This window comes from Echiichthys vipera (genome assembly GCF_963691815.1).
Source record: "Echiichthys vipera genome assembly, chromosome: 10".
Taxonomy (NCBI): Eukaryota; Metazoa; Chordata; class Actinopteri; order Perciformes; family Trachinidae; genus Echiichthys; species Echiichthys vipera.
The window spans coordinates 13,049,730-13,063,841 of NC_139835.1; the positions used below are offsets into that span (position 1 = coordinate 13,049,730).

General features: G+C 40.2%; 2 protein-coding genes across 2 annotated transcripts; both read right to left on the reverse strand.

Moving 5' to 3' along the window:
- Window positions 1-311: 311 nt before the first annotated feature.
- Window positions 312-3,828, reverse strand: LOC310953241 (olfactory receptor 4B13-like; the record flags this gene model as incomplete). The annotated part of the gene is made up of 2 exons (XM_083922203.1): window positions 312-989; window positions 3,562-3,828. 2 exons carry the CDS (start codon window positions 3,826-3,828, stop codon window positions 312-314), a joined length of 945 nt encoding a protein of 314 aa, XP_083778329.1.
- Window positions 3,829-11,641: 7,813 nt separating this feature from the next.
- Window positions 11,642-12,568, reverse strand: LOC310953242 (olfactory receptor 4P4-like; the record flags this gene model as incomplete). Its single annotated transcript, XM_083922204.1, has 1 exon — window positions 11,642-12,568. The coding sequence occupies one exon, from the start codon at window positions 12,566-12,568 to the stop codon at window positions 11,642-11,644; it is 927 nt and encodes a 308-aa protein (XP_083778330.1).
- Between the last annotated feature and the right edge of the window lie 1,544 nt (window positions 12,569-14,112).

Here is a 14,112-nt window from a genome sequence, read left to right on the forward strand (position 1 = left end):
CTTTTAATGCATGCAGGAGCAGACATAAAAAAATAAATTTAGTCACACATGCCACATGTAGCAGCATGTTAAAAATAAACTTAACAAATACAGTGTCATATGTTATAGGTTGATCTTTAACAAAGACTGAAAGAAAACTTTAGTTAATGACGCCTGTATTATTGTAAAGCTTCATATATCACTTGTGTAGAGAAGACTGGGACATTCTGCAGACATTTTCAGGAAAACCATTACTCAGTTATTATATTATATCCTCAAGCAAAAACATTCCCTTATCCTTTGTTACATTACATTGAATTCCAGGTTAAACTCTATGGAGGAGGCAATTTTCTTTCAATGTAAACTAAACCTAAAATTCTGTTTCGTATTTTGGTCAATTTAAATCCATATATTAGAGGATTCACAACAGGAGGAATAAGCAGGAATTCTATATTTATGAAATTTTGAAGGCCTTGAGGTAAATCTGTGGAGCCAAATCGCATATACATCAAATCAAAAATGATTACAATAAGGAACGTGACTAAAGAGGTCAAATGGGGCACACATGTCTGCATAAACTTTACCCTGGCTTCTTTGGACCTCAAACACATTCTAATAAGAAGCATATAAGTCAAAACTGTGAAAAACCCATGAGACACATAAATGACAATTGTAATATATGCCGCTACATTGTTTGAAAAGGTGTCTGTGTCAGAGCAGGCAAGTTTAACGATTACCCAGTTCACACAAAACACTCTCTGAATGTTCGAACCACATAACTTTAGTCTTGATGTTAGCAATACATTGATGGAGAAAATGCATAAAGGTGTTAGCCAGGAGAAACATATCAGCTGAGAGAGCCTCCTCTTAGTCATGACACAGTGGTAGTGCAGTGGTCGACATATAGCCAGATATCTGTCGTAGGCCATAACTGCGAGAATGGATAAATCACAGCAAGCAAAGGAGTACATGACAAAAGCCTGTAAAAGACACCCTTCATAAGAGATCTGCTGAGAAGAAGACAGCAGATCTAAGAGGAATTTGGGGTAGAAACCTGCCGTCCCATAAAGTCCATTAATGCAAAAACTGCACAATAAGATATACATGGGTTCATGCAGGTTTTTATCTAATATAATGATCATGATGACAGAGATATTGGCAAACAAAATCACACCGTAATAAAGTAAAGTGAACGTGAAGAGAGTTACTCTGTTAATATTTGTCTCGTTTAAACCTGATAGAATAAACATTCTTACAACAGAAACGTTATCCATGATCACATAACTTGTTTTCCCACTTGTTTCTCCAAATGATGCTTTCTCCATGACACGGCATTAATGGTTACAGAGTACTGGGTCACACTGTGCTGTAGCTACACCCCCATCAAAGTCTGTTCTCCCTTTACACCTTCTATTAATAACAGCTTTGGCAACAACAACAAAACACCTGGGAATTCAAACTCAAGGCTACACAGCAAAAAAAACATGTCTTCCAAATTGGTGCTTGGTTGTTTGGATATTTGATTATTTATATATTTTATACAATTGATATCTGTTATCAAAACAACCCATCACCAATTTGATTGAGAAGAAATGAGCATGTAATTCAATGTATTATTATTACTGTAAATTGGCTGCTGATTTGTTGCACAAATAAGCTGACTGTTACACATGTTTCCTGTTTTATGAATCAGAAATTCAACTGATAAGAAATATTCTATGAATCATCTACAATTCATAACATATTTGAGGTGTTGTGTTTTAATATGTTTGTGTTGTATTGTTACCTTTTGGGACTTTTTTCCCTCAAGTATACCACGTCCTCTTTGTTTTTGGTCTCCAAAGTTTCAACAGCACATCTCGTTCCAGAATCAGTACCCAATACAGAGAAGGTGAATGAATAATCCAGAAACAAAATATTATTAATAATATTATTAATAATAATACGAAATATTCAAGAGTAGCTTTGGAAACGGCCCTCAATGAGGTCCATGCCCCCCCCCCCCCCCCAAATATAAAAGTGAGATTCTTGAAATGATCAACCTAAAATAGATGATAACCTTATATTTCTATTTAATTCACTTTAAAAATCCAATCTGTTAAAAAAAACCTGTTGTCATTTAGAGAAACATTCATTTTCCCTTCTTGCTTTGGGTCAATATAGATTTTTTTGCATTTAAAAAAAAGAATATGATTATTTGAAAAAAGACATAAAATGCAAACAATAACATTTGAATTATGCATGATACATTTGTGCAGGTGTGTTTGTAAAACTGCCAGAAACAGTTTGCTCCAAATGACAGTGAAAGTAGGTTTAAGTGTAAAATGAAAAACTTCATCGCCCAAAAATAAAGTAATGTGATGTCAGAGAACACAACACAAAACATTCATTATTAAACAATGTAGCCATTTTAAATAGTTTATTACAAAATGAAGCCAATGGAGCATTTGCTTACTATTTCATTCATCACTTACACTAAATGTTAACATTTACAAGATTTACAAAATTAGAGAACAAATACTTGATTCGACTGCAAAAAGAACGGACCAAGATCAAACCAGAGCAGTGTGAGAAACTAGGGATGTCCTGTGGGCGCAGATGTTCTGAAGTCATTCAAAGCTGTGGCCTCTACCCTTCCTATTCTTTTTTTAATCCTATAGCTCTAATAAACATTTTTTTAATTTTCTCTTCTGACACTGTGGTTACTGTTCTCTAATTTTGCTCAATGCTTTCTCACAAAATAAAGGGTTTTGTTGAAGTGCCTTGGTTATTAAAAAAAAAAACATGCTAGTACAGCAGTGGTATAGCCACAGAAGATATTATATCAAATTCTGAACAGTAAATAACAATATTTCAGAATAAATCAAGTATTAATAATTTGTTCTCTAATTTGATCTCAACTGTAGATGATGAGGTACACGTCTAGAGATGTTTAACACACAAAAACTGTATAATTCTATTTCTAATTTGTGTGAGTTTGAAACCATATATGAGGGGATTGATCACTGGAGGAATAATGAGAAATTCTATTGCCATAAAATTCTGGACACTTTGTAGTATCTCTTTTGACCCAAATCGAACGTATATCAAGTCAAAAAACATACACACAAAGAAAGTAAGTAAACAGACTACATGTGGCAGACATGTTTGCATGAACTTTTCCCTGTCCTCTTTGGATGTAAGGCATGTTCTGATCATATATATATAAGACCATATAATAACAGCAAAATGGCCACAGTAAAATGTATAATTAAAAGCTGGAATAACAATGTTTGCTATTGAGACAGAACAAGCCAGTTTACTAATCAGAAAATTAATACAGTAAATCCTTGGTATGTGTGAGCCGCATAACCTCACTTTCGATGTTGTGATTGTACCAATAAACACCAAAAAAATGGGTATAAGCCAAGCAGTAAACACAAACACTCCAACTCTCTGTTTAGTCATCACAGAGTGGTACACCAGAGGGCGACATATAGCCACATACCTGTCATAAGTCATTAGCACTAGAAGAGAGAACTCAGCAGCAGCTGAAGAGTGTATCACAAAACCCTGCAGAAGACATCCAACATAAGAGATTACATGAGAGGAAGACAGAAGATCCTTGAGGAATTTGGGGTAAAAGCCTGATGTGCCATAAAGTCCATTAATGCACAGATTACAGAGGAAGATATACATTGGTTCATGAAGCTTTTTGTCCACAATTACTGTCACAATAATGGTCAAATTAACCAGCCAAATCACAAAGTAACATAATAAAGTAAGAACAAAGAGAACAATTCTGTAGTTTGTAGACCTACTTAAGCCTGACAAAGTAAACATAGTGATTACTGAAACATTATCCATCATAATAGTTTACCTAGAGAATAGATAGAGAATAGATTGCATTTTAAACCGTACTAATGAGGACCTATAGCTCTGTGTCTGTCCAGCAGCCTAAAGTAATGCTTATATCATCTTATGCAGATAATGAACTGCCAAGTACTGGGACAATCCAATCAGTGACCTGGAATAAAACGGAGGCGGCCCAAATTACAACACAGAAAAGATTGCAGTTATTGTTACAGAAAATCTTTAAACCCAACTAAATTGGCAGATACCTAAAGTATTGCGACCAAAAAAGTCTGATTGATCCATTCATATACAATTCACAACCTCACAACATTAATGTTAAAAAAGCTGTTGAGCACATTTATGTAAGGTAAGACACAGACAAAAACACTGCTATAGAAATATATTTTATTTTATTTTATTCTATTTAACTGTTTTATTTATTCATGAGAGGGATAAGAAGATGAAGTAAGAGGAAGTAACTGTACTTCAAAAATGCTTTCTGTATGTTTCAGAATATTTCTTTGAACTTCTGCATTAAAAAACATTATTTCTGCTGATTACACATTGTTAGTTCTATCGCTCGCAGGCTCCGCCCTCTACTGGACTCTATGGGTAATACTCGCCTCCAATAAAAAGCGCACATTCACCCACTGAAATTTGCATACACATAGCAGCCCTTTAATCACAGTTTTTTGTCCATTTATGGACGCCGTAGTCGGCGTGATGTTGTCAGACAGCACACCTCACCTGACATAGCCCCGTTGATTAACGGATATACCCCCTGTTGTGGCCGCAGTCACTGTGGTGCAGTGGACTGGTGTGCGCAACTCGCTCTCAGGTTTAGCCTTGAGGTGTTGCTTTTTCTGTACATCCGGAAATAATACACCTCACTACAGCTTAACGATGACACATGGTTATTTTTTCTCTCACCGATCTCCACACAGGAGCTGTAGTGTCATCATGACTATGAAAAATTAATACAAATAAAAAAAATTACTTGGTGAGGTGGGATCCTCCTTACAGAGATGCCACATATAACCCCTGGGGAACTGACAGAAATCTTTAAAAACAAACAGCTGACATGGGTGAATGAACTCACGTAACTTATGGTGAAAATAGGATTTAAGTTATGTTGCTTTCACATTCCAGTGGAAAGATGAGAAATATGTGATAGCTGTTTAATTTAGGACGATGAGAGGCCTTGCCTCTAGCGCAGACAGTGCAGTCCTGGACAAACTCCCGGGTATCCTTAGTCATAGACTTCCACCAGAAGTGACAGTGAAGAAGGGAGAGCGTCCTGGTGACTCTGGGATGGCAGGCAAGACGAGAGGAGTGTCCCCACTAGAGCACCTGGGAGCGAACACATGCGGGAACAAACAGACGCCCCGGGGCGTCAGGTTCAGTGCGTAGTGCCTGTCTCACTGTTGTTTCTATCTCCAAGGTGAAGTTGGCCACTATGCAGGAGGGAGGTAGGATGTTGTCCGAAGCAGTCTCCTCCTCTTCGGCTGGTCCAAACTGTCGGGATAGGGCATCTGGTTTGACGTTCTTGCTGCCTTGAACATATGTCAGGGAGAAGTTAAACCGCCCGAAGAACAAAGGTGCGGTGCTTATACAGCATACATGTATCTGGCCAAACTTCTAACCACAGGGCCCCCAACTCACCTCACCGCTCAGCTACTTTCTAATTTCTACAGCCCCCTTGACAAAGTCGGGTGTCACTCTTCACCGGGTTGAGACGAAGGATATCTAAACAACCTCCCCCCCTTGTAGCGGTCTGGTCAAGCTGTAGAAGGTAAAGGAGCTAAGGTCGGACAGGCCGGCAGGCAGTTCCTGAGTGAGACAGTTTGCACACAATTACATGTCATGGTTTGCACAAAAGGGTGAGGATTTTATTGTTGTCATCGCGCATGTGGTTGTAGTGTAATCACCCTCTAACATTCACATTTTGTGTTTACATCAGTTTCACTCAATATCTGAATCCAAAAACGGTGGTACCCACAGATCTTCATCTGGGGTCATGGTGATTCGTGGGTACTGCCCTGTGGCGGAGCTCACTAAGGAAAACCACGAGAGCTTGGCAGCAAGGCAGCACGCAACAAATGACCAACAACATTACCAACACCACAATCAGCACAGGGAGTAGGAATCTGACAGTGGTGGTTTACCATCCCCCCATCGTGAGCCAGGACCAAAGGTCCGAGCCGTCATGGGCCTCTGAGTCTTTGCTTTTCTCTCTGTGCAACAGTTCGTTCAAGTGGGCGACAACGTGAGTCAAGTTGTCACCTAATGCAGGCACATGGGTGCAGCATTTTGTCCCGATAATGTGGCACACACCCTCCTTGAGAGGCTAGGGTCAAAGATTTTCGTGCATTGTTGACCGTTCCCCACCGGGGAAAAGTTCCAGAGAAACCCCTTTTCAGCTTGGGCGACACGGTTTGTTGTGTGTCTGGCTCTGTGTGGTCTATAGTAGTGACTGTAGTGCGTGTGGAAATAATCCAGGCTTGGCACAACGGTAACTGAGTCAGAAGTCTGGCAAGATAGCAAGACCTCAGTGATTGATAGAAGTGCTGTCCACACACCCACACAGGTTGTCTTAAAGCGCTAAACCCATCACTAGAGGGCATGGTTACCACTGGATTGTCCTCACCCTCGCGGTCCAGGCTGTGGGTGTGTATGAGGTTCAGTCTGCCCAGGTAAGGGCCCGCGTTCTTGCACTCAGGTTTGGTGTAGGCAGCGTTCCATGCGCTGCCGCACGTGGCGCTCACTGTCTGGTTGCAAAAGGACGTGCCCAGATTTTGGTCAAGTGACTTTCTTACGAAGCACACAGCTCCTCGTTGCTGTGTGGGGTTTGTTGTCATTACTGGATGATGCACCTGACTCAGAGTAGTTGTGACATTTCTGAATCGGACTGTCGATCCCTCGTAGTAGACGCCGCTGGTGTTCAGAACCCCTAACCAGGGAGCGAGGTCTGCGATGGTTCGGTCTGCTGACTGCACTGGCTTGGTAAAGGCTATAAAGGCCCCTCAGAGTTTCAGAAACATTCAGCAGCCAGGGGGCCACAGGCAGCGCCGTGCCTACACCGTGAGGAAATTGGGCACAGACATAGCAACTGTCGTTCATCATCAGCCTGGTGGTTAGAGTCACAGCTCGGTACCAGGCATTCTGCCCTGGTCGGGTGACTGGGGCGATGTCCACGGTGTGTAGGCAGCAGGTGCAGGTCACCCCCCCCCCCCCCCCCCCCCCCTGGAGTGACTAGCCGCGGAAGAGCGATGCCATCTGGTTCCCTCGGATCTGTCTGTGCGAGAGCGTCATCTGATGGCTCTTTTGCAGTGGCTGGGGTGGATCCAGGTGGCCCTTTCTGCAACGTTTACTGCGGTTTCTGTGACGAGCAGCACCTGGTAGGGCCTGTTCCACCTTTGCGATCGCCAAGATTCCTTCTCAGATCTCGGACCATGACCCAGTCACCTGGCTCTAGGTTGTGCAGCCTTTGTGTGGTTGGTGTCGGCAGTGCATCTTTCACTTGCTTGCAAATATCAGAGAGAACAGAGGTCAGATGTGTACAATATCACAGCATCTCATCTTCACAACACCCTGTCTCAGGGAATTGCCTTGGCTCAGGCCCAATCCCAGTTCGCAAAGGCGGACCGAACTATACATCAACACGATGGGGAGGGCCTTTGTCCAGGGCAGTTTTGTTTCCTCACAGCATTTAGCGAGTTTGTTCTTTAGGGTCCCAAATTTTACGATCTACTGCCCGCTGCTTGCCGGATGATAGCTGTAAGAGCCTCAGGTCAAAACCAAGGTACTGACTGAAGTTTTTAAGCGCGGTGTTTACAAAAGGGGTCCCATTGTCGCTTGATATTCATGAGGGCACTCCCCATCTGGGAAGTATCTGTGTTAGTAAAGCTTTTGCCACTGCTGACGCATCTTGCTTTGAAGTGGGAAAAGCCTCTACATACTTTGAGAACATGTTGACCATGACGAGGCAAAAATTTTTTTCCTTACTTGGTGTTAGTTCTACGAAGTCCATTTGGAAGTGATAAAAAGGTCTTGCTGCTGGGGGATGGGCGCTCTATTAAACCCTGATGCCTCTGCCTGCATTGTTTGTTGCACAGACCAACCATTTTTTGCAAAAATCTTGTGAGTAAACCGAGAAACCTTTTGTGGACTAATTTCTTTGGATATCACGTGTCATCCCCTCTTTTGACGCGTGGTCTTGACCATGCGTCAATTTAGAGTAATGGTGAAAGAAATAGTCCGGTAAACACGGCTTGTCATTAGGCCCATACCAAATGTTTTGTTTCACCACAATGCCAGCTTGCTTCCACGCCCCACACAGTCTTACCTCTGGCCAATTTGCATGCCTCAGTCAGGGCCACAAGCTCAGCCGCTTGGGCTGAATAGTTAGACGGGAGAGACTCTGCCAAAAGTGGTTTGTGTAATATGGTGACTGCAAAACCTGATTGGTTAAGGCCATTTCCTGGGTCCCTTTATTCTGAGCCGTCCACAAAAAGCTCCATGTCAGGGTTTGGTGAGTGGTGTTTTGCGAAGATCAGGTCTGGGGGAACAGATTTTGTTAATGATACCTACACAGTCATGGGGCTCCCCATCCTCAGCAGTAGGAGCAACGTGGCAGGATTGAGTACAGTGCAGCGCCGTACAGTGATATTGGGCAGTTCATGTAGAATGGATCCTCCTTCACTTGCCCAATCTCAACAATGTAGCCAAGAAAAGACACTGTTGAAACGTGGAACTCGCATTTCTCGGCCTTGACGAATAGCCGGTTCTCCTGTAGACGTTGAAGAACGTGGCGGACATGCTCGACGAACGTAGAGCGGTTCAATAGGTCACGGAGGACATCGTTCACAAGGGCCTGGAATACAGCTGGGGCATTGGTTCCCTCTCCCAGGGACCCCCAAACTGTCAGTCCATTGGCTGACCTGACCTCTGCTGATGACATCACCCGTGTCTATAAACCTGTGGGACACTTCCTGACCACTCTCTCTCTTGGCCCCTCTTCCTTGGACTCTTTCTTGGAATCTCCACACTCAACTCGACGCTCTCCTGCTGGATCCAGGCCTAATGGCTTTTGTGTAACTTAAATGTTCACATCATCCCTGCAGGGGTCCAAGCCCACACCTTCCTCTTTGTTTCACACACACCCACACACACACACACACACACACACACACACACACACACACACACACACAAATGCGCGCGCGCACACACACACACACACACACGCACACACAAACACATTTGCTGTTAGCTTTAGTTAGTTTATTGTGTTTTGTTTGTTGCATTTATTAATTTGTTAATAAATGTTTGTGTTTACAATATGTGTGTTTATTTTAATATTACACAAAGATGAATGAGCCAGCCTCTACTATGAATAGAACTTTCAAATCCTTCAACTGAGTAACTTTTACATTTATCGGTGTTAAACCCTTAATTAGTAGTTTAATAAATTTAATGAGACTTTTATATTAGTTGTCACTCCGTCTATGACGGTGGTTCCCCGAGGAACTCTGGTTTAACTAGAGTAATTTTTATTATTATCTTTGATAATTATTGGTGATAGCTAATATTTACTTGATTAAAGATAAGTTTATTGAGAATACTCAATCTCAATCTGAAGTGAGTCAAGGCCCTACATTTAATTAGTTCTCCGTGTGGAGTTTTTAATAAATTAAAGTTATTCATTTTTAGTAATTTTTCTTTATTAATTTTCTTTTTCAAATATTTTATTTGATAGTCATACTTTTAATTCAATTAACATAAAGTACCTACAGTCATGACACAGTGGTAGTGCAGTGGTCGACATATAGCCAGATATCTGTCGTAGGCCATAACTGCGAGAATGGATAAATCACAGCAAGCAAAGGAGTACATGACAAAAGCCTGTAAAAGACACCCTTCATAAGAGATCTGCTGAGAAGAAGACAGCAGATCTAAGAGGAATTTGGGGTAGAAACCTGCCGTCCCATAAAGTCCATTAATGCAAAAACTGCACAATAAGATATACATGGGTTCATGCAGGTTTTTATCTAATATAATGATCATGATGACAGAGATATTGGCAAACAAAATCACACCGTAATAAAGTAAAGTGAACGTGAAGAGAGTTACTCTGTTAATATTTGTCTCGTTTAAACCTGATAGAATAAACATTCTTACAACAGAAACGTTATCCATGATCACATAACTTGTTTTCCCACTTGTTTCTCCAAATGATGCTTTCTCCATGACACGGCATTAATGGTTACAGAGTACTGGGTCACACTGTGCTGTAGCTACACCCCCATCAAAGTCTGTTCTCCCTTTACAACAGCTTTGGCAACAACAACAAAACACCTGGGAATTCAAACTCAAGGCTACACAGCAAAGAGAACATTTCTTCCAAATTGGTGCGTGGTTGTTTGGATATTTGATTATATATATTTTTTAAACAATTGATATCTGTTATCAAAACAACCCATCACCAATTTGATTGAGAAGAAATAACATGTAATTCAATGTATTATTATTACTGTAAATTGGCTGCTGATTTGTTGCACAAATAAGCTGACTGTTACACACGTTTCCTGTTTTATGAATCAGAAATTCAACTGATAAGAAATATTCTATGAATCATCTACAATTCATAACATATTTGAGGTGTTGTGTTTTAATATGTTTGTGTTGTATTGTTACCTTTTGGGACTTTTTTCCCTCAAGTATACCACGTCCTCTTTGTTTTTGGTCTCCAAAGTTTCAACAGCACATCTCGTTCAAGAATCAGTACCCAATACAGAGAAGGTGAATGAATAATCCAGAAACAAAATATTATTAATAATATTATTAATAATAATACGAAATATTCAAGAGTAGCTTTGGAAACGGCCCTCAATGAGGTCCATGCCCCCCCCCCCCCCCAAATATAAAAGTGAGATTCTTGAAATGATCAACCTAAAATAGATGATAACCTTATATTTCTATTTAATTCACTTTAAAAATCCAATCTGTTAAAAAAAACCTGTTGTCATTTAGTGAAACATTCATTTTCCCTTCTTGCTTTGGGTCAATATAGATTTTTTGCATTTAAAAAAAAGAATATGATTATTTGAAAAAAGACATAAAATGCAAACAATAACATTTGAATTATGCATGATACATTTGTGCAGGTGTGTTTGTAAAACTGCCAGAAACAGTCTGCTCCAAATGACAGTGAAAGTAGGTTTAAGTGTAAAATGAAAAACTTCATCACCCAAAAATAAAGTAATGTGATGTCAGAGAACACAAAACATGCATCATTAAACAATGTAGCCATTTTAAATAGTTTATTACAAAATGAAGCCAATGGAGCATTTGCTTACTATTTCATTCATCACTAACACTAAATGTTAACATTTACAAGATTTACAAAATTAGAGAACAAATACTTGATTCGACTGCAAAAAGAACGGACCAAGATCAAACCAGAGCAGTGTGAGAAACTAGGGATGTCCTGTGGGCGCAGATGTTCTGAAGTCATTCAAAGCTGTGGCCTCTACCCTTCCTATTCTTTTTTGAATCCTATAGCTCTAATAAACATTTTTTTAATTTTCTCTTCTGACACTGTGGTTACTGTTCTCTAATTTTGCTCAATGCTTTCTCACAAAATACAGGGTTTTGTTGAAGTGCCTTGGTTATTAAAAAAAAAAAAAACATGCTAGTACAGCAGTGGTATAGCCACAGAAGATATTATATCAAATTCTGAACAGTAAATAACAATATTTCAGAATAAATCAAGTAATAATAATTTGTTCTCTAATTTGATCTCAACTGTAGATGATGAGGTACACGTCTAGAGATGTTTAACACACAAAAACTGTATAATTCTATTTCTAATTTGTGTGAGTTTGAAACCATATATGAGGGGATTGATCACTGGAGGAATAATGAGAAATTCTATTGCCATAAAATTCTGGACACTTTGTAGTATCTCTTTTGACCCAAATCGAACGTATATCAAGTCAAAAAACATACACACAAAGAAAGTAAGTAAACAGACTACATGTGGCAGACATGTTTGCATGAACTTTTCCCTGTCCTCTTTGGATGTAAGGCATGTTCTGATCATATATATATAAGACCATATAATAACAGCAAAATGGCCACAGTAAAATGTATAATTAAAAGCTGGAATAACAATGTTTGCTATTGAGACAGAACAAGCCAGTTTACCAATCAGAAAATTAATACAGTAAATCCTTGGTATGTGTGAGCCGCATAACCTCACTTTCGATGTTGTGATTGTACCAATAAACACCAAAAAAATGGGTATAAACCAAGCAGTAAACACAAACACTCCAACTCTCTGTTTAGTCATCACAGAGTGGTACACCAGAGGGCGACATATAGCCACATACCTGTCATAAGTCATTAGCACTAGAAGAGAGAACTCAGCAGCAGCTGAAGAGTGTATCACAAAACCCTGCAGAAGACATCCAACATAAGAGATTACATGAGAGGAAGACAAAAGATCCTTGAGGAATTTGGGGTAAAAGCCTGATGTGCCATAAAGTCCATTAATGCACAGGTTACAGAGGAAGATATACATTGGTTCATGAAGCTTTTTGTCAACAATTACTGTCACAATAATGGTCAAATTAACCAGCCAAATCACAAAGTAACATAATAAAGTAAGAACAAAGAGAACAATTCTGTAGTTTGTAGACCTACTTAAGCCTGACAAAGTAAACATAGTGATTACTGAAACATTATCCATCATAATAGTTTACCTAGAGAATAGATAGAGAATAGATTGCATTTTAAACCGTACTAATGAGGACGTATAGCTCTGTGTCTGTCCAGCAGCCTAAAGTCATCCTTATATCATCTTATGCAGATAATAAACTGCCAAGTACTGGGACAATCCAATCAGTGACCTGGAATAAAACGGAGGCGGCCCAAATTACAACACAGAAAAGATTGCAGTTATTGTTACAGAAAATCTTTAAACCCAACTAAATTGGCAGATACCTAAAGTATTGCGACCAAAAAAGTCTGATTGATCCATTCATATACAATTCACAACCTCACAACATTAATGTTAAAAAAGCATTTGAGCACATTTATGTAAGGTAAGACACAGACAAAAACACTGCTATAGAAATATAATTTTTTTTTATTTTATTCTATTTAACTGTTTTATTTATTCATGAGAGGGATAAGAAGATGAAGTAAGAGGAAGTAACTGTACTTCAAAAATGCTTTCTGTATGTTTCAGTATATTTCTTTGAACTTCTGCATTAAAAAACGTTATTTCTGCTGATTACACATTGCTAGTTCTATCGCTCGCAGGCTCTGCCCTCTACTGGACTCTATGGGTAATACTCGCCTCCAATAAAAAGCGCACATTCACCCACTGAAATTTGCATACACATAGCAGCCCTTTAATCACAGTTTTTTTGTCCATTTATGGACGCCGTAGTCGGCGTGATGTTGTCAGACAGCACACCTCACCTGGCATAGCCCCGTTGATTAACGGATATACCCCCTGTTTTGGCCGCAGTCACTGTGGTGCAGTGGACTGGTGTGCGCAACTCGCTCTCAGGTTTAGCCTTGAGGTGTTGCTTTTTCTGTACATCCGGAAATAATATACACCTCACTACAGCTTAACGATGACACATGGTTATTTTTTCTCTCACCGATCTCCACACAGGAGCTGTAGTGTCATCATGACTATGAAAAATTAATACAAATAAAAAAAATTACTTGGTGAGGTGGGATCCTCCTTACAGATATGCCACATATAACCCCTGGGGAACTGACAGAAATCTTTAAAAACAAACAGCTGACATGGGTGAATGAACTCACGTAACTTATGGTGAAAATAGGATTTAAGTTATGTTGCTTTCACATTCCAATGGAAAGATGAGAAATATGTGATAGCTGTTTAATTTAGGACGATGAGAGGCCTTGCCTCTAGCGCAGACAGTGCAGTCCTGGACAAACTCCCGGGTATCCTTAGTCATAGACTTCCACCAGAAGTGACAGTGAAGAAGGGAGAGCGTCCTGGTGACTCCGGGATGGCAGGCAAGACGAGAGGAGTGTCCCCACTAGAGCACCTGGGAGCGAACACATGCGGGAACAAACAGACGCCCCGGGGCGTCAGGTTCAGTGCGTAGTGCCTGTCTCACTGTTGTTTCTATCTCCAAGGTGAAGTTGGCCACCACGCAGGAGGGAGGTAGGATGTTGTCCGAAGCAGTCTCCTCCTCTTCGGCTGGTCCAAACTGTCGGGATAGGGCATCTGGTTTGACGTTCTTGCTGCCT